General features: G+C 34.5%; 1 protein-coding gene and 1 pseudogene across 1 annotated transcript; both read left to right on the top strand.

The window, feature by feature from the left end:
* The first annotated feature begins 206 nt into the window (after window positions 1-206).
* LOC121798633 lies at window positions 207-3,088 on the top strand (annotated as a pseudogene).
* A 9,153-nt stretch (window positions 3,089-12,241) lies between these two features.
* LOC121799593 (norbelladine synthase-like) lies at window positions 12,242-12,988 on the top strand. The gene is made up of 2 exons (XM_042198999.1): window positions 12,242-12,549; window positions 12,621-12,988. Exons 1-2 carry the CDS (start codon window positions 12,366-12,368, stop codon window positions 12,917-12,919), a joined length of 483 nt encoding a protein of 160 aa, XP_042054933.1. The 5' UTR covers window positions 12,242-12,365; the 3' UTR covers window positions 12,920-12,988.
* The last annotated feature ends 9,145 nt before the right edge of the window (window positions 12,989-22,133 follow it).

Consider the following 22,133-nt stretch of genomic DNA (forward strand, 5'->3'; position numbering starts at 1 on the left):
TGTGAATTTGTGATTTTTTTTATTGTGGGAAGGGCGGCTTGTGCAGGAGAAGTCCTAGTGGCGTGGCAGTGGAATGAGAAGTCCTAGTGACGTGGCAGAAGGTGTTTTTGGGAAGTCCTAGTGGATGTCCGAGTGGGACATCCGGGCATTGGAGATGCTCTTAAACACAAACAATTGGTGGCGGCGGCAACAATCCAACGCAACAACGCCCTTTGATAACTCCGTACACGTCACACCGCCACACTCGTTCATCATTTTCTCCGCCAATTTTCATTCAATTCTTTTCTTAATTCTTTGATCAATTCTACCTTTTGACAAAAGAACTTCTGCATCATCTTCTCAATTAGTAGCTAACAAGTAACAAATTGTGCTAGTTGACTTGGGAATTTTGACCGAATATGAGTTTTGAGGACCTCGAATCGGGCCGGGCCTTGATTCCTCTTGCTGGGGCAAGGCACATTGAGCACGGCCGTCTCGAGCCCTCGCCGCTGGCGTCTTCAGGATCAACACCGCCGTCGCGGGATATAAACGCCTCGTCAATTGCATCGGAGCTCCGAGAGACACCGTCGACCTCCGTCATAATCTGTGAGTTCTGCACCGTCGACTTCTGTGTTTCTTTTTGGTAATTATCTGTTGGATTGATGACGCTGGGCAACAATCGTGAAGATCAATTACTAATTTTATGTGTTCGATTGGAATTTCAATGGGTAAAAACATGAAATTGTGCTCCTATGTTCTAAATTCCTTTTTGGTTTGATTTTGAAGCTGTAATTAGGTCTTTCGCTAGCAATTTTTTTGTCTTTAGCTTCTAACACACGGGTGATTATGTTGTTGTTCGCAGCCGTAAAACTAGGTTACAGATTAGGGAGTTGGTGAAGGAGACTTCAGCAGAGCTTGATCGTGTCAGACAAACCTACAAGTATAACGAAGTCAATGTAAGTTGATCTCAATTGACTTTGATATCTGGATTCTGCTAGCAACCATTTATTAGGAGTTTGCCGTTGTGTACATCCAAGTTGTTCTTGTGAGGAGTATGTACTTGTAGTAGTACTAAGTAACCTAGTTTCCGGGTGCTTTAACTGCCTGCATCAAATCCACTAACATTTCTTAGAAGAAACATTGCTGCAAAGATCTTAGGGAGAGTTAGTATTGATCCATTTCGTTTTTTCTTGTCTTCCTCTCTAGCTTCATTCGGAAGGCATACGATCCTATTGTTTTAGCGGGGACATTAAGCATCTCAGATGTGCACCTACAAGAAAATAAAAGAATGACATGTATTGGAGAAAGGTCGTTCTGTGTTATGATACAAGTAAAAAGTTTCGTGTGTTGTTAGGTCACAATCTGAACCTATAGGAAAGGACCAACCTACCATACACAGTCTATCTAAATAAGTAAAGATATGCAAACTTAATTACAAATAACCTCATCTCTTCAACAGGGCAAGAGCCAAAAACACAATTAAATTTCTATAACTAAAAATGACTGTAAAAAAAGTGGATTGTTTCTGGTTCTGTGGTGTATATGTCGAACTGAATTGTGAGCTATATGAGAGATGAATAATCTCGTAGTAGTTTTTCCGTGACTCATATGAAGTGACACCCATAGGGACACATGTGTTTACTGAAGCACGGGTGCATCACCTGAAATGCTTAATCTTTGAAAAACATAGGCGTGGATATTACCTACAGTCACACCAACCCATATGTTATTTACCAAGGCAATATCTGTTTGTGTTCCAGGACAGCAAGAAAATTTCTGATGCTAAGCTTACAAAAGATTATGAATCTGTTCTGAAAGACTTTGAAAGGGCTCAGCTTCTTGCTGCAGAGAAGGAAAAGGCTTTTCCTCACCCCATTGCTAATAATACTCGTCAGACGAGGTAATTTTATTGCAAAATGTGATTGTGCATTCTCTTTTGAATTGAAGGCAAATAAGAGAACTACTTCAAAGACATTTTTATGATGATATCTCCTGATGTTTTATTACAGAGGCTGGAGATCTCCTAAATTAACTATCCTGTTAGACAATTTTAACTGAATTTTCTTTCTGCGTTTGCAACATTGTTGCAGCAACAGAGCCAGTGAGCTGGAGATAAGTTCTTTGAATCCCATGCAGGCATCTCTGGTCAGAGAATCCAATAGGTAAGAATCCATCTCTGGTTAAATCCTATATTCTCAGCTGCCATTTCATTTTCAAATAAAAGAAAGCAAAAAAGGTAAAATACCCTGGAGGTGTATGCTGTGAATAATATGATTATCTTACAGACAGGTCATGCATATGGAAAATGAGATAGTTCTTAATGAAGCCATTATTGACGAAAGGGAGCAAGGCATCAGAGAAATTCAGAAGGAAATTGGTGAGGTCAATGAAATTTTCAGGGATCTGGCTCAGTTGGTTAGTGCACAAGGAGCTTTGATAGGTTGGTCAATGTTGTCTTCCAGCATTTCTTCCTAGTTTGTACAGTCTATCAACAAAATAATCATGTTATTTAGCCGATGCGGTAACAGTCTGATATCCTTCTGCCAGGCGATATAAGCTCAAATATTGAAAGTTCCCATGCTGCAACCGGCGAAGGTGCTAACCAACTTGCTAAAGCATCCAAAACTCAAAGATCTACATCATCTATGGTAATATTCTTCGTGAACTCCCTCTGCTTATTTGCAACTCGTTTAATCGGAAGATAAATATGCATCCATCTCCATCAAGGCAAAGACCTGATAGATCATCAATGTGATACTATGTTCTTTCTTGCAGACTTGTTTGATGCTGGTCATTGTGGGAATCATTCTGCTCATTGTAGTGGTTGTCTTTGTGTCATAATCCGAGTCTCAAAAACATATATTCAATTCAAAGGCCAAGATTAATCTACTCTCCCTTGCTGCTTTGTCGGGGTTCACTGCTTTGTTTACCAGCTGGTACAGAAGAAATTTATTTCCTTTATGCAACTTGTTACCATGTACATAATTCTACCGGGGCATTTTTTTTGTTTAAAGGGAGAAGATAATATGCAAGTCTTCCCCATATATGGAGCACTACTATTTCATATTCCAATTATTTACTGCAGATTATAATCCTTGTTATTTTTCAATTTAACAATCTAAGCCATGGACAAGATATTCCAGTATCATACCAGTATTGTTTTCAATTGCCATAGCCTCCGATTTACTCACTACATCCTCTTAACTGAAAAATAATAAGAAATAATTATAAATCTATTCATAGCCTCCAAATTAAAGTACTACTATCTAATAAAAAATTTATCGCGCTAAGCAACTGTTCTCAATCTCATCGGCCAAGTCCAGTGGTTATAAGTAAGAATAGATTGATACTACTACTTCCTCCGTTCTATAACAAGAACAATGAAGGTATTTCTTTTCGATACGGAGATTAATAAAAATGTGTGTAATGTTAATAAAGTATGGAGAAGAAAAAATAGAGAGAAGAAAGTAAAAGAGGGGGAAAAGTAGGTGAGAAGAAATGACTCCACTACACCACATTCCACCAACCAATTCTACTCATATTTTATTATAAAACTAATATATATAAGTGGGATCCATAATCCACTAATTTATTCAATTCACTTTTCTTCACATTTCTTAAAATCCGCGTCCACACTAAATGTGACACTTAATGTGGGACGGAGATAGTAATAATTATAATGATACGAATTTTAATGTGTAATTAATAGTAAAATATAAAAGTGAAAAATGATTGAAACATAGTTATATAAATTGTAACTAGGATAATTATAAAGTTGATTTTGGTGGACAATTAAAATGGAAAAATGAGCTATTTTTAGGTGATGGGAGAGTAATACTTTTATAAATTGAGAGAAAAAATGTGAGAAATTTTGGTTTCTCTGGATACCACATGAATCGAATTTTAAATTCGGAAGATCATGTTATCTTGCGACAGAATTAGGTGCCGTTATTTGTACTATAGCTACGCTACGTTCACCTAATTTGCCTTAAAAAAATTAGCCTGCAGTTTCAGTCTTATAGTTATTAAATAAATTTGGCATGATTTGTATGCATCAAAAAGGACAAATGAAACCGATCGAATACCAAATAACAACACATAACGATAACACGTCAAGCTTTACAATGATTTTTAGGGATGGGACGGCTACTATAATTTGATGTTATTATAGTATGTTATGGATTGTTATCTATGAACTAATTAACATTTGGGTGATGCTAAACAACCATAACGTGGACAACCACACAGGAGTATCAATTATAGTCAGTGGACAATTTCAAAAGACTTTATTACCCTCAGCCTCATTTTCGTTCCATTTTGATTCTGCATCACTCATCCTTTTCATTTTCAAATTTGAATTCAAATTAAATGCATTAATTACTACTACTACATTTTATAGTTCCCAAAAAAAATAAAAAATCAATACACAAGTTTTCAATATATATTGTAGCAGCCATCTTTAATATAATATTGTAGCAACAACCGATATGACAAAATCTTTACTTACAATACTCATCCTGAAATATTCATATATAACAACCGTATTACCATTTGGAAAATTGTCATATACTAGAGAATTTCCATAAAGATTAGCCGAATTTTTTGGGAAAAATATTCATATATAAAATTTCCATAACTCATTCCAGCACAAAAATATGATATTAGATGCCGATTATTTTGGAATAAAATATTCATATACTCCTACTAATAATTTCCATAACTCATTCCAGCACAAAAATATGATATTAGATACCTATTATTTTGGAGAAAATGTTCATATACTAATAACTATTTACATAGTAACTCATTCCATTCCAAAAATATGAAATAACAGATGTGGGTTTATTTGGTGAAAATATTCATATTCTAATTACAATTTCCATAACTCATTGACTCATTCCATAACATTCCTTCTACTAGCAGTTGGAGAAAATATTCATATGTTAACCGATTTTATTCTTGCTTATGATCACATCTATCTATTCAAATATAAATTGGTATAGCATATGCCTATTGTTCATTTGACAATTAATCAAACTTATAAGCGTGCATCACTTGAAACTTTGTGAAAAGATCTCTTAAATTTTAGATGTTAAATGTTTGTCGGTAATTTAAAGTTACATGATTAACTTCAATTAAAGTTTCAACTAGTTGTTAGGGTTAACTCAACACCTGCCAAGATTTTAAACTATTATCTTTGATTTATTGGAGTTGAGGAATGATAGGTAAATCAAACATATATAGGCTTAAAAATGAAGATACATAATGAAGATAACCGATTACATAACATAGAACAAATAGTACTACTAATTAAGACGATGATATTGAAACCACATTGCATAGAAAGAAATAAGTCCGACAGGGAACAAAACAAACAAAATACTTAGAACATAGTAAAGCAAATTAAACATCGCTCGAGCTATCTGGAATTAGCACCACAGGGATGGGGCTGGAAGTTCCTTCTTGATCCTTGTATGTAGTATCCAGCTTCATTTCCATGAGTATATCATACAACTTTACCAAAGGGGGGTTGTGCAATAGGAAGCCTTCAATTGGTTCGACGTTACCAGCCGATGACAGCCGGCGGAATAACTCGTTCACTTCATTTTTCAATTTTGTTTCGGCTTCTTTGAAGTTCCTGCACATAGCTTCCAAATTTGTGGAGGGCGATGATTCATGAAGGCTCAACTTCGTCTTCTTTGTTGGAGTTGCGTAGGTTGTACCAGGCTCTCTTTTAGGAGTGATGTTTCTGTTTGGGGTATTGGGTTTGGGGCTTTTAGTAGGAGTACTCTTCTTGAATGGAGTATGTTTGGAGCTTTTATGATCAACCATTGTTAAAGATGAATAATGAAGAATGTTTGGAGTAGGGGTGTGCATTCGGGTTTCGGTTCGGTTTTTGTCAAAACCAAACCAAAACCGAAAAACCGAATTTAGGTCAAAATCCAAACCGAACCGAACCCGAAAAACCGAAAAACCGAAACCGAAAAACCGAAAACCGAACTTAAAAAACCAAAAAACCCGAACAAAACCGAAAAACCAAAAAACCCGAAAAAATAAATATAATATTAATATATATATATATGTGTGTAATTTATTTTATTTTATATATACTACTCCCTCCGTCCCCCAAAATTCGTCACCATTTGACCTGGCACGGGTTTTAATAAATGTAATAGAAAGTGGGTTGAAAAAGTTGGTGGCATGTAGGTCCTACTTTTATATATTAGTTTTATAATAAAATGTGAGTGTGAATGAGTTAGTGGAATGTAGGGTCCACTACCAAAAATGGTAAAAGTGAAAGGTGACAAATTTTTAGGGACGGACGAAAAAGGAAATAAGTGACAAATTTTCAGGGACGGAGGGAGTAATAGAATATTTATATATAATATAAAAATAATAATACATATAATATATATAATATAGTAGAATTTATTAAAAGAATATACTATATATTATATATAATATAATATATTAAATTAATAGAATATATATATAATTCGGTTATTCGGTTTTTCGGTTTTTTTCTTCACCCGAACCGAACCGAACCGAAAAACTGAAATTTTGGTATTTTCAAAACCGAACCGAACCGAAAAACCGAAATAACTGAACCGAATTTCAAAATTTCGGTTTGGTTCGGATATTCGGTTTCCGGTTTTTTTGCTCACCCCTAGTTTGGAGGGAAGAGAATACGACTCACCATTTTATAGTGAAAATATGGACGTTTGAAATCTGAGTTTGAAACCCTAAACCCTAACTGAGTTTGCTTTGAAATCTTCAAGAATTTAATATTGTTGGAAACAACACAACTTTCAATATAATTTTTCATCTTTATACTTCATGCGTTCATATGGATGTGTGTTTTTACCATTATTGATGTTTGTCTCAGAAGACGATCTCTACTTTTTATGTAATTAAAATCAAAATATATATATGCGATGTTTGTCTCAGAAGACGATCCATCCCTACGTTCATTATTAGTGTGAATGAATAGGTTGGATGAGAATAAATTACTGATTTGCACATTCGAAAAATCATTTAATCAAATACTATCGTGATTAGAATTTCTCTTATGAATCAAAAGAGGTTGGATGAGAATATCACTGATTGAATTTCAGATTATTAGATAACAAGCATATTAAAAAAAGTATCTAGTCTAACAGTAATGTTTATTAAGATTTATTGAATAGATCAAAAGGTTGGATGATATAAATCACTAATTGATATATTTATTATGTAACATGAGATCTGAATCACTAATTGATTCAGTGGAGAAAATCAATTTTGTCAAAGATATGCTCAAAGAAATTTATGGAGACCTTAAGAGCTGGAATCCTGCCAGCGCAACTACTCTTACAAGGCCAAGTAATTCTCAAGCAATAGAAATTGATGGAGGTGATATTCCTATTTTAGATCCGATTGTTGTCACTCGAAAAGGAAGGCCAAGAACTGCTCGATATAAAAATCCAGCTGAAAATAGGAAAGGTCGAGGTCGCGGTCACGGTCGTGGTCGAAGTGGAGGTCATGGCCCTTCTGAAAGTGGCATAATGTAAAATGATTTGCTGCTCGAAGTGATTCTAGTTTGGAATTTTGAACATTGAGTTTGTGTCCTGCTTTTAAGCTTTTTTTTTCAGGTGTATGTAGTACATCCGGATGTGATTAGTGAACATTTTGGATTGCTGTTGTTTTAAAGCTAGTTGATTATGTGCTTGTTAAAACGATTTGTTGCTCGAAGTGAACATTGAGTTTGTATCATGCTTTTAAGTTTTTTCTTCATATGTCTGTAGTTCATCTGGTTGTGATTTGTGAACAATTTGGATTGCTGCTGTGTTAAAGCTAGTTGATAATTTGGTTTTTATTTCTTTGGTAGAGTGTTCATAAATTTTGTTATCGCATGTTCTTTTGCAGCTATCAAGTTAATTTCATTTTTTTTCAGTCTAGTATTTATTGTTTCAGTTAAGCTATTCATATTTTCTTCAACACCAGAAGTTTAGCACCAATACAATAAAGTACTGTATTACTATTTTATAGGAAAAAAATCAAGTACAAATTCAGTTGGGCATTTCTTCAAACAGTGTTGTGCACGTATCAAATAAATCTCAACTTCTTGTACTTATTACATTGAATCTATCCAAAACAGAAAATAAAGAATAAATTTAGTATGGTGTGCAGAAAGCAGAAAGCAACGCATAACAGAAAAGTCGAAGCTAGATTATAAAGGATTAATATTTCAAACAAAATTAAATCTTATAATATGTAGCATAGAAAGCAAAAAAAATAAATCTTAAAATTTATACAATGGGCAATGCCTATAGAACGCACGCATAACACAGAAAGAGAGCAAATCTTTTTAGATTTTATTTATTTATAAATGAATAATAGAACTACAAACTAAATCCTATAATATAGGAAATAAATGAAAGAGATAAATGAAATGGGAGGGAAATCATGCGTCATTTTTGGGGTGGAATGGAATGGGAGAGAGGGAAAAGCAGCGCCAGTTTTGGGGAGGTCAAAAATTTGGTGGAAAACGTAATAAAGGATATAATGGTAAATTTAGTTTTTATTGAACCAGAATTATAAGTGAACCGGTTTTTTTTCTAATTGAACCATTTTATGGTTGTACATAATATGGTTACCTAGCTTTTCCCTTAACATTTTATAGTCATAGAGTCAATTATATTGACTTTTTTTGTACTCCATTTATCAACATTGCTCATTCAACTCTGAATCTGTATGCTAATAATAAGTTGATTGTTGAATTCAGAAGGTTAAAATTGGAAATTTTTTATTTGAAAAATTCCAGCTCCAACCTAATTAACACGCAGTTTGAATATATCGATTAACATCTCCTGGTCTTACTAATACAGTAATACTCCACTAACTATTATTCCGGTTTATTTGATAACTATTCAACACTGTAATCATAATTTTCATATAATCCAATTAATAACCATATAAAATAAATTCAAGTTACTCATTCACTTATATCTAATAATGCACGTACGTAAAATCTTTAATAAGTAGTACTCCATGTAATACTACTAGTACTTATGGATAGTGGCGAAGCCAGAAATTTTAAAATCGAGGTCCAAATTATCGCTAATATTTATAAGATTTTTCGATGTTCATGACAACGGAGGTTCGAAATAATTAATATTTTCAATACTGTATATTGGATGGAAACGAATTTTTTATGATGTTTAAATGTCACCATAGAAAACATCAACGGAAATATAAATTATACTAACAAATATTAGAATACAATAATTATTTTTTTTATTTGTTTATTATGAGTATAATGATGGAAGAAAGCAATAGAAGTTATATTCCAGAAAAAAATAAAAAGTAAAAAGAAACAAAAATATTCACATTATGCTTAATAAATAGCAAGAAGAATGACAAAGTTGCATAAATAGAAAGACATAAAGAAGGAAAGAAAGAGTTGCATAGAATAAAAATGAGTGAAAAGAAGAGTTGCAGAGAATAAAAATTAAAAAAATGCTATCAATCAGAAGCGAACTTGACACATATTGGATAAGAAACCATGACTCCAACCAACTAGACTACCGGATACACATATATATTCTCGTTTACATATATTATACTCCCTCCGTCCCCGAATAAGAGTCGCTAATTTCTATTTTGGGCCGTCCCCCATTAAGAGTCACTCTTCATTTTTACCATAAATGGCAGTAGGCCCCACATTCCACCAACTCACTCCACTCAAATTTTATTATAAAACCAATATAAAAATGCGGGTCCCACGTTCCACTAACTTTTTCAACTAACTTTTCTCTACATTTCTTAAAACTCGTGCCCAATCAAAGAGCGACTCCTATTAGGGGACGGAGGGAGTAATAGTTAATAGGAAAATTGATGGGGGGACCACGGACCCCCTGGCCCCAACGTGGCTTCGCCACTGCTTATGGATAAATGAATTATCAATAAAACAACATTTTCTTAATTTACCATATTTGTTTTCACATGTTCTATTTTACTTTTTTTCTTAATTTTAGTTTTATGTGTTTTAATTAAATTTATAGTAGTACTTTTGGTTAAAGTATAATGCACAAAAAAATGTATATTGAGGAAAACTTTTCGACGGGCTTGGGTCTGACAAATTTAAGTTTAGCCCGGCACGATTTATCATAGTGGCCCAATTGGATCCATTGGCCCAATTACTTTCAAAAAAATTTCCAATCTCATATTCTATTTTATTACTCCATCCGTCCCATTTTAGGAGTCTAGATCGCTTTTACACACCCATTTTGTAAAAATCATAATAAATAGTTAAAGTAGAGAAATGATAAAATAAGAGAGAGATTAAGGTAGAGAAGAGTCTTGTCTACATTATTATCTCTTTTACTTTACTATTTCTCAACTTTAACTATTTATTATATTTTTTACAAAACTGGTGTGCAAAAGTGATCGGGACTCCTAAAGTGGGACGGAGGGAGTATTAAACTAAATACGGAGTACGTGATAAGTGTAATAATTTTATGGCATTTAACACTTATGGACAATAGGAGGGCAAATCTTGCTGCAATGAGTCTAGGTTTGAATCTCACTACTGTCATATAGTTGCTTCTATCTCTCAGGCACAAGTATGAGGCCTTGGGAGATGGGCTTCTGACAGCCAGTGGGTTAGGCATTCCCCTTAACGGGCTACTGCGTATCCTGATTGAATCACCTCACATAATGTCGGACCGGAGTGTAGAGGCCGCTAAGGCAATGGAAATCGCTTTTTTTTCAATAGGAGAATGAAAAATGGTTTTCAGTTAGAATTTTTTACAAATCATACATCAAATGATTTATTTAAAGAAGAAAGATTAGAAGTAAAATCGTTCACTCAAGGAAATAATTGCAACGGGGTTCTTTTGTTCTAATGTTTTCCTTCAAACGTTTTATTCCTTAAAAGTCTCAAACTAACACCAAACATTCGAATCATTTCACCTATACATTTTCACTGAGTAATTTCATCCATGTTTCACTAAATTCAACCGAGAAAAAAAATTCATGCTCTAAATATATATTTGTGTCTCTTTTATCAATAACAATTTTGAATACGTAATTATTCAAATGAGGAAAAGACGGTACATAGGAAATGTATGGCTCACCGCTCAATCGACGTATAACTCAATCGATGTAAATGCACAACTCATAACAACGAAGACATTATGAACTTTTTGAAATTTTAAACTTTGACTAAGTGACATACTATTCACAATATACTTTCAAAGATATTATGAAAATTTTCAGAACTTTGACTAAATTACATATAGTAATTCACAATTTACTTTCAAAGGCAATAAGTAACCTTTTTGAAATTTTAAACGTTGACTAAATGGCATACTCCATAATTCACCATTTACTTCTCATGAAACTGAGATGTTATTATGTAAAGGCTCGAAAAGATTACTACGGAGTAGCACTTTATTAAAAATACTTTATATTCATGTTATTGGTACTTCTACAAAATTACCCCACAACATATTACTCTCGATATATCAACTTATTTATCATTTTCACCACATGATCTATATCACTTACTTTACTCATAATACTTCAAAATATCATCTTCATTCCTAAAAAATAGATTAATTTTAACATTTATAGCCGTCCATCAAAATTCGACAAAGTCTAAATATGCAAAGTTTTTCAATAAATAATAATCATACACATCATTAATAATATGTGGATCCCACAATCCACTAACATTTATCCAACTACATTTTCTTCCTCTATCTCTTATTTTATCAACTGAACATTAAAATCCGTATTATTTAAAAGTTTGACAATTTTTTTGGCAACGGACCGAGTATTTTTTAAGGTAGGTCAGTTTCTCTCCTAAGAAATATTATAAAGTGATAAACCAACTAAGTTTTTCTTTACACATTTATTTCAAGGATTAGCGGTGCAATTTAACATCCGACGACTGTTATTAGATTACTTACAATAAATTTACATTTAACATTAATATTCGCATTTAGTCATTTGTAGTTATGTTTTGACATATTTTAAAGGACAGTGACTAGTACTATATGAATCTCAAATAACGTGAGTGATATTCGTTGTATTTGAATGGGATGTGAATCTGAATTACTACAATGTATATAGTAAAATTAAATTAGGAGTAATTGGAGTTCGTGAAAGACCACATCGATAAGTGTTAGATTTTGAATTCGATAATAATTGAATAAAACGATAAAAAAATATATTGGGAGGGAAAGGATCTTCAGCGGTGCATGTGCATCCGCTCCGCTGCCTGCTTCATTTGTCCTTTTATTCGACTGCCACTATTATTTTACTCCTATAAAAGCCGTTGCTTGCTCCTTATTTTAAAATTATAACCCTCTCAATCTCACCAACTCCTCTTTGTATCTCCGATGTACGGAACAATCTCCGATGAGAAGACGGTTGACGTACCAGCAGCCGATGCGTGGAAGCTCTACAGCACTCTCCAGCTCGCCAAAGTGGTGGAAGAAGCCCTCCCCGGCTTCATCAGCCGCATCGACGTCGTCCAAGGCGACGGCGGCGCTGGCACCATTCTCGAGCTCGTTTTCCCTCCAGGTACCATCCACATTCAATTCAATTCAATTCAATCCCGCTAATTAAAATTAGATTGATTAATTATTGAGCAGGTATTGAAGGGGGATTGAAGTCGTACAAGGAGAAATTCACGGTGGTGGATCACGAGAAGCGTGTGAAGGAGACGGAGGTAGTGGAAGGGGGATATCTGGATCTAGGGTTCACACTGTATCGGGTGAGATTCGAAGTGATAGAGGTGGAGGGAAACGAGAAGCAGTGTATAACTCGATCTACGATCGAATACGAGCTTAAGGAAGAGGCCGCAGCGAATGTTGCGCTCGTTTCCATTCAACCACTCACTGCCATCATGCAACTCTCTGCTCAATATTTGCTCCGCAACAATGGCAATTGATATATTAATTTGCGTTTCTGTGTTTTGCTTTCATGTTTACTAGTAAAATAAATTTGACTATTCGTTTTATCTTTTTCATGCTTTAAGAATAAAAATCCATATGATTCTTCATATTTTATCAATTCATAAATATGAAATCTTAAAAAAGCTGCCACAAAAAAATCACACTCTCTCATTATATTTCATCATACCTTCACATCTTGACATGATATAAATTTTTAGAAATGCAAGTATAAAGTGATAGAAATTTAATGAAATGTAAGTTTTATTTTGGTATTGCGCATTCCTTTTATCCCATCGAAGATTAAAAATCAAAACATCTTCATATTTACTTTAACTAGTATTAACCCCCGTGCTATGCACGGGCCTTACGTTTTTTAAAATAATGAAAACAAATTGTAAATTAGAATAAAATATAAAATAAAATTATTATGTACACATTAAAAAAATATAGTAGGTAATCTTTTTAACGGTGATTGCCTATTCAACACAAATTAAATAGTAGTACATTGTTTTGGTAGAAAAAGTAGCTAAAGCCTCCCAAAAAAAACTAACGAATATAAGGAACACCTAATTTATCATGTAGAAGCAAAATATTAAGCTCTGTGGGTGGATTCTCCAGCACATGGATGACCTTGTGTACCCTATAAGCATAATGTGATAACTAATCAGCAACAAAGTTTCTTTCCCTATGCACATGTCGCAACATGACCGAGTTAAAATCTTGAAGCATTTTACGGATTCTGAATACTATGGCTCGATAATTAGTAGAGCTTTCAAAGTGTCCCAAAATCATGGCTACAACTACATACCTATCACTCTCTACTTCCAAAACTTGCACCTCCAATCTTCTAGCCAACCCCAATCCATGAAAAATACACAAAATCTCAGCAAGCAAAATAGAACAAACCTCGTTATTATCAACAAATCAATGTCTCCAATTACCTGAATCATCTCTAATCTAACTCCAATCCACCTCAAGATCCGCAGTAGTTCTCATCAAGATCTGTCGTAGTTCAAAGGTAGGATGTGTAGCTAGCTACATGCATATTTAGAGATTTATGTTGAATTCGCTTAGATCTATTATTTTTCCTATTTTGAATTTCATTTTCTTTTCGTATCTTTTTCTATGTAGGTGTGCTACTTTTGATATTTAAATTGACAAACAACATTTATTTTTCTTTATTATGTGGTGTTGATGTGTACATTAATATTCAATCCAAAATATTTCTGGGCTAATCTTAATAAACATAAGTTTTTTTACATTTCTATTTTTGACCAAATTTGTTAATTTCGCTAGTATTATTATAATAATTTGACATTGTCTAATAGTCCAGATTATAGTTTGAAGTTTGTACCATATTTAGAGTTTGTATTTAATCATGTCTATGATATCATTACAAACTTACACGCATATATATAGTGATATCGTAGGATTTCCAATATAGACTGAAACAAGGATTGAAATGGTGACCACTTCAACATTCTACACAACTTTATAGAAATAAAATAAATTTTATGTGTTTAATTACCCGTTGTCAAATTCAACTTGCCAAGTTGCCTAAAGGAAAAATAATGGATATCATAGTTTATGCTTTTTATTATTCAAGTTCGTCCAAGATTTGCTAGCTAGCTTGTTATTTTGGATTGAAATGGTGACCACTTCAACATTCTACACAACTTTATAGAAATAAAATAAAATTTATGTGTTTAAATACCCGTTGTCAAATTCAACTTGCCAAGTTGCCTAAAGGGAAAAAAATGGATATCATAGTTTATGCTTTTTATTATTCAAGTTCGTCCAAGATTTGCTAGCTAGCTTGTTATTTTATTTTCTCCCTTTTTGTAAGCACTAGTATTAACTCCCGCGCTATGCACGGGCCTTACGTTTTTTAAAATAATAAAAACAAATTGTAAATTAGAATAAAATATAAAATAAAGTTATTATGTACACATTAAAAAAATATAGTAGGTAATCTTTTTAACGGTGATTGCCAATTCAACACAAATTAAATAGTAGTACATTGTTTTTGGTAGAAAAAGCAGCTAAAGCCTCCCAAAAAAACTAACGAATATAAGGAACACCTAATTTATCATGTAGAAGCAAAATATTAAGCTCTGTGGGTGGATTCTCCAGCACATGGATGACCTTGTGTACCCTATAAGCATAATGTGATAACTAATCAGCAACAAAGTTTCTTTCCCTATGCACATGTCGCAACATGACCGAGTTAAAATCTTGAAGCATTTTACGGATTCTGAATACTATGGCTCGATAATTAGTAGAGCTTTCAAAGTGTCCCAAAATCATGGCTACAACTACATAACTATCACTCTCTACTTCCAAAACTTGCACCTCCAATCTTCTAGCCAACTCCAATCCATGAAAAATACACAAAATCTCAGCAAGCAAAATAGAACAAACCTCGTTATTATCAACAAATCAATGTCTCCAATTACCTGCATCATCTCTAATCTAACTCCAATCCTACTCAAGATCCGCAGTAGTTCTCATCAAGATCTGTCGTAGTTCAAAGGTAGGATGTGTAGCTAGCTACCTGAATGTTTAGAGATTTATGTTGAATTCGCTCAGATCTATTATTTTTTCTATTTTGAATTTCATTTTCTTTTCGTATCTTTTTCTATGTAGGTTTGCTACTTTTGATATTTAAATTAACAAACAACATTTATTGTTCTTTATTATGTGGTGTTGATGTGTACATTAATATTCAATCCAAAATATTTAAAAAAAATATTTCTGGGCTAATCTTAATAAACAAAAGTTTTTTTTACATTTCTATTTTTGACCAAATTTGTTAATTTCGCTAGTATTATTATAATGGAATTGTATTTTCTATACACAGAAGATTATTTAATTCTTGAGAATTAACAAAATATAAAAAAAAGCATTTAAACAAAATAACCCCTTCAATTCTAATCACAAATCATAAAATTAATCATGGAGCAATCCTATATAGGATTATGGTATAAATTATTTTTGATAATTTAAAAATTCAAATAACTTTCAACTTATTGTCTTTGATTATTTTTAGATATACATACTTTTTAATTGAATGTAATTAGTGGTATAGACCATACTATAATTAAATTATAGAATTAGTTGAAAATTAACTCCATACATACACCCAAATAAACATTCAAATCTTACTATACTTCTCAAATTCTAGATTTGGTATTTGAATATAATTGTAGCATAAAGGCAATTCCATCGCCTTGACGGCCCCACACTCCGGCCCGACATCATGTGAGTGGGTTAAATCAGGGTACGCAGTACCACGTTAAGGGGGAGGCCTTAACTCACTGACTGCCAAAAGCCTATCTCCCAATGTCTCACACCTGTGCCTGAGAGATGGAAACAACTATACGACAACAGTGTGATTCGAACCTTGGCTCATTGTAGCAAGATCTGCCCCTCGTTGCCAACTGCATTGCCTCTGCGGGCAGTATTTGAATATAATTAACAATATAACATCTGTAATTGAATATATATTAAAATTAGTAATATGGGGCTTGTTACTGTAACTGAATATAATTAGTAATATAGAACTTATTATAATTAACTTCTAGAATTATTTGGAATTAACTCCATAAATACATCCTAGTGAATATCCAAATCTTACTATAATAAACCAATAACTTTTGAAATTTAAGGTTTGGTATTCAAGTTTTTTTTTAAATTTATAATTTTAATATATTATTCTTTATTTACTTATAATCAATTAAGTTTTACTTACTTGAAGATTTATAAAAAGTATAGCAATTTATTAGAATAATTGTTTAAATATCAACATTCTTTAAATCTCATTCTAAAAATTATTATTACTCCATAACTTTGTAGAGTTAATAAATCTTAATTATTTTGATAATTTTTTTTTAAAATTTAAAATATAATATCCATATATATAAAATCATTGATGATTTAATATATAGTACAAGATCTTTGATGATTTAAAATTTGACAAATTTATTAATTTATGACGATATAATACTTATGGTACTAAAGAAGTCATAACCATATTTTCATTAATTAAATATCTTTTTTACAATCCTCTTTTTTCTATTTATTGATGAAATATATTTGTGACTATATACTATGCTTGTGTCGACGGCTAATTAGTATTTACATAATCTCATTATTCAAATTAAAAATACTATGTATAAGTTAACATCCTTGATATCAAGTACTATATAATTGATACAAATTAAATTCCTATTTAGTTAAAAAGGATATCGATTAGTAGTATATAATTATATACTACTATTATTACTTATTATAGAAAATATTAAAGAGCTCAAAATAAAGCTCAAATAGTATACTCCATAATCTCATTATTACTTATTATAGAAAATATTAAAGAGCATCTCCAATGGCGGACGTCCGGTCGGACATCCGCGACGGGCGACCGGGACGTCCGCCATTGTGGCGTTTCAACTCGGATACGGATGTCCCGTAAGGACGTCGGATGTCCTCGGACGTGGGGGCGACGGGCGGGCGGACGTCCGCCATTGTGGCGTGGGTCGAACGTCCGGTATTTAATTAATTTTTTTAAAACTCTATATATACGGCTCGTTGAACTTCATTTCATTCGCACCACTTGTGTTAACAAGTTTCTCTTTCTATTTGTATTCGTGTTGAAATTTTATTTTCGTAAACGTAAATTGCTTTATTTGTAAATTTGTGATTTTTTTATTGCGGGAAGTCCTAGTGGGAAGGGCGGATTATGAAGGGGATGTCCTAGTGACGTGACAGTGGGATGGGAAGTCCTAGTGACGTGGCAGGATGTGTTTTTGGGAAGTCCTAGTGGATGTCCGAATGTGACATCCGTGCATTGGAGATGCTCTTAAACCCTAATCTTCAAACCTACAGGAGGGGTGCCGCCGCCATTTCCCTCTCTGTCTAACTCTCTCTCTGCTCTCTTTGTCTCTTCTACGACCACCGCATCCTCATCCCTACTCGCCGCTCGCCAAGCCTCTCCACCGCCGTGCATCCCTAATTCTACCGCCCTACTTCACGCCCGCCTGCTTCAGCTATCCCACCAACAGTTCTCTCGGTCAACCGCAGCCCGCCGCTTCGCCATATCTCTCGGTATCACGCCCCACCACAATTGTTGCCCCAGCAGCCACTGCATTCGGCGTCTGGACTCGCCGTCGTCACCCTCTGGGCTAAATTCCACGAATGGACGTTATAGGCTCCGCTATCCGTCATTTGTACCCGGGAAAAAAAACATTTCCAGTGATGGGAATGATGCGTTAGCTTGTCGCGTGTTTTAACAAAACACGCATGACGCTCTCGCGTGTATAACGAAACACGCATGAAGCTCTCGCGTGTATCCAGAAAGTTCGCCCGGTCGGGCGATTTTCTCTCCCAATTTCGCCCGGTCCGGCGATTTTCAATATGTAAGCATTTCAGATGTACTTTCAATATGTAAGCATCTCAATGTACTTTCAATATGTAGGCATTTCTGGTGATTTATGATTGTTCAGCTTCAATAGATGGACCAGAAATGAACATGAAGTTACAAATATACCCCCTCAACTGTGGTTTACAATATATAAGGATTGTTTTGTCTTTTACCCTCCACAGAGGGTCATTTCAGATGAACCACATATGTTGACCCCACCCTCTCAAAACTGGACAAGATTCAAAACACCCTGCAGTTCCCAAAATGGATAGGGCATCCGCTACGCGTCTCGTTGCGGGCTCTATCTCATGTCAGAGGGTCATTTCAGATGAACCACAACTGTGGACCCCACCCTCTCAAAACTGGACAAGATTCAAAACACCCTGCAGTTCCCAAAATGGATAGGGCATCCGCCTCAACTGTGGTTTACAATATATAAGGATTGTTTTGTCTTTTACCCTCCACAGAGGGTCATTTCAGATGAACCACATATGTGGACCCCACCCTCTCAAAACTGGACAAGATTCAAAACACCCTGCAGTTCCCAAAATGGATAGGGCATCCGCTACGCGTCTCGTTGCGGGCTCTATCTCATCTCAGAGAGACGAGACCGCATTGAGATAGCGTTGCGGGATCCGTCTCGTCCCCAGCCCGTCCCCATCTCGTCCCTTGTCTCGCCGAGGGAGGGAAGTCTCGCGAGACAGCTTGCCACGCGCGTTGGCAACGTGGCGAGCTCCGGTTCGTCATCCGTCACGCCCACTCGCCGGTTTATCCGAAAAAATATTTTTTTATTTTTTTTTAAATTCAGGAAAAATTCAAAAATTAAAAAAAAAAACACACAAAAAATATACTAGCCGTTTATAGCCGTTTTTTGCAATTTTTTAATTTTTTATAATTTTTTTAAGCCCCAAATCACTTCTATAAATACCAAATCATTCCCACAAATTAATCCCCCATAAAAAAACTCTCTATTCTCACTCAAACACTCTACATTCTTCATCTCAAAACATTATTCTTCTCCCAAATTTAATCCATTCATGGATCCATTTGAGCAAATGCGTCGAATAATGGAAGAATCGCTAGAAGAAGATCGATGCACATGATCGTCATTGGACAAAATTTGGCAACCAGCAGACGCACATGATCGTCATTAGACAAATCTTTCTTCTACTTCTTTGAGTTTTAAATTGTATTTTTTAAATTATGTTTTTTTTTTATTTTATTTTAGGATTTTATTAATGTGGTTTTTTATTTTTTTAGAATTTTAAGTTGTAATTTTATTTTATTTAATGAAGTGTGTTTTTATTAATTGAATTTGTTGGAAATAAAAATAAAAAATAAAATTGAATGAATAGTTGGAGAGTTGGAGAGGGAATTTCTCGGAAACATTTTTTCCAACAAACAAATATGAGAATATCTATCAAAAATCACAATACGTATAATTTTGTACATATAAGTATTTTCAAAATTTTGTCTGCTTTCCGCCAGTGTACAATCCACTCTTATCAAATAAATATATCCAATTATACAATAATTGGAGTAAAATGTTCAAGAATCAGTATTTAAATTAATGGATAAAATGTTTGGTATGTTTAATTGCACATGACATGGTTGGCTGAGTTGCACATCAATTTAATTAAATCATTAAATTTTATTTGATTTTTTTTTCCTTTTATATTATTTAACTTAATGTGCGGACTAAGGGAACCCGCAACGCGTGCCGCCGGCGTTCCGCGTGCCGTTCCGCTGGAACGGTTTCGCCGCGGAACGCGTTGCGGCGCACCATTCCGCTCCCATTCCGTTCTCATTCCGTTCCGCGTGCCGACGGCACGGAACGCGGCACGGCTTGTGCCGCCACGCGCTGGGGCGACGTGGCGCTCCCCGCTTCGTGCGTGCTTCCCACTCGCCGGCCCGCGAGTGGGACACGTCAGCGATGACGCAATAATTAATTTTTTTAAAAAAATATATTTAAATTTTTTTTAAACGGTCATATTACCGTTTTTTTAACTTTTTTTTAATTTTTTTTTATTTTTATTTTTATTTTCTTATTCTATAAATACACCTAATTTATTACATTTCACGCACAACTACACATCTACTCTTCCTAAACCAACATCAATTCCTCTCCAATTTTCTATTTCAATCTCCTTCACAAAATGTCCGGCGACGGGAATTCCGGCGGTGGCGGCTCCGGTGGGTGGGATCTCAACGCGTTCGGCGATTGGGAGACCATGTACAACACACTTGGTGGTTCCGGGTCGTCGACGCCGGGCACCCAGGGGTCGGCGACGCAGGGTGGGTACCAACCACCCACTTTCGATGTGGATGCCTACGCTCGACCGCCTCCGGAGGATGATTCGGCGGCGGAGTAGTTTTTTTATTTTCCCACGCTTAATTGTGTGTTTTTTATTTTGTGTTTTTTATTTTTTTAGGATTTTAATTGTGTGCTTTTTTTATTTTTTTTAAGTTTAAGTTGAATTTTTTTTTAATGTTGTGTGTTTTTTAATAAAGTGTGTTTGTTTTTTATTAAAGTGTGTTTATTTAAATTGAATTGGGTTGGAAATAAAAAAAATGAAATTGAATGAATAGTAATTTAAGGAACGGTTAAGGAACGGAGGGTTGCAGGTTCCGTTCCTTAGTTAAGGAATGGAGTAAAAAAGTACAGTGGGGCCCTCAAATAGTGGTTTAAGGAACGGTATAGGAACGATATAGGAACAGCGTTGTGGATGGCATAAACTAACCACTAGAAAACAATGAGACGAATACTACAATAGAAGATACCACGCGAGAGAAATTGGGAGAGAAAATCGCCCGATCGGGCGAACTTTATGGATACGCGCGAGAGCTTCATGCGTGTTTCGTTTTACACGCGAGAGCGTCATGCGTGTTTTGTTAAAACACGCGACAAGCTAACGCGTCTTTCCCATCACTGGAAATGTTTTTTTCCCGGGTACAAATGGCGGATAGCGGAGCCTATAACGTCCATTCGTGGAATTTAGCCCTCTGTTCCTTTATGCCGCCGTCGCCCTTGTTCCCGGTAAGATATCTTTCTCTTAATTTTGCTTTTGTTTTTTCAAATTTGTAAAAATAAACCCAATGTTTTGGTGTTCAAATTTTCAGAAACAGGTAGATCGAAAGATTCTACCTATGTCGGTCGCCAGAGTGGCCGCCGGATTCCTGCCAGAATCGCCCCCATGGATGAAATTTGTTGTTTGAATGAGCATTTATATAGATTTGTTACATAGAAATATGGCAATGGTTTAAGTATCTTGTTGGAGAAGACACACCTCATTGCACTTCTCAAGACATCTCTAAGAAATATTCTGCACAAGGAGCTCGAGATGGCGTGTGAAATGTTCTTAACACAGTTTTTAATGTTGTTTTCATGTCTGTTTGCCTTTTTTTTAAATGACCAAAAGTGTAAACAAAATAACTTCACATTTTCCCTTAAAAAGGGATAAAATTATCTTTTCATCAAATTGACACTTTAGTATAGATTCATTTCTTTTATTTTATTCTTTCTAATTAACAAATAAAAATATAATGTATAACCTTGTTCTGCCCTGCCCTAGGAAGGGTAATCTTTTTGGACAGTGGAGTAGTTTATAATAAAATTGTGATAAGAATGTTTATAATAAAATTGTGATAAGAATGAATTAGTGAAATGTATAGTTTATTAATTAAAATTTAGTAATAAGTATTGGCGAAATGAAAAGGAAACTAGTCGTAAATGTATACAGAATACTTCTCTTCACAAATTGAAAATAAATTTAACGGTACATGATATTTAA

Source organism: Salvia splendens, chromosome 4, assembly GCF_004379255.2.
Source record: "Salvia splendens isolate huo1 chromosome 4, SspV2, whole genome shotgun sequence".
In the NCBI taxonomy this organism is placed as follows: domain Eukaryota; kingdom Viridiplantae; phylum Streptophyta; class Magnoliopsida; order Lamiales; family Lamiaceae; genus Salvia; species Salvia splendens.

Bases quoted from the DNA above. Each gene is read 5' to 3' on its own strand.
- LOC121799593 (XM_042198999.1), top strand. From the start codon at position 12,366: ATGTACGGAACAATCTCCGATGAGAAGACGGTTGACGTACCAGCAGCC. The intron at 12,550-12,620 runs GTACCATCCACA...ATTATTGAGCAG, and splicing joins CGAGCTCGTTTTCCCTCCAG to GTATTGAAGGGGGATTGAAG.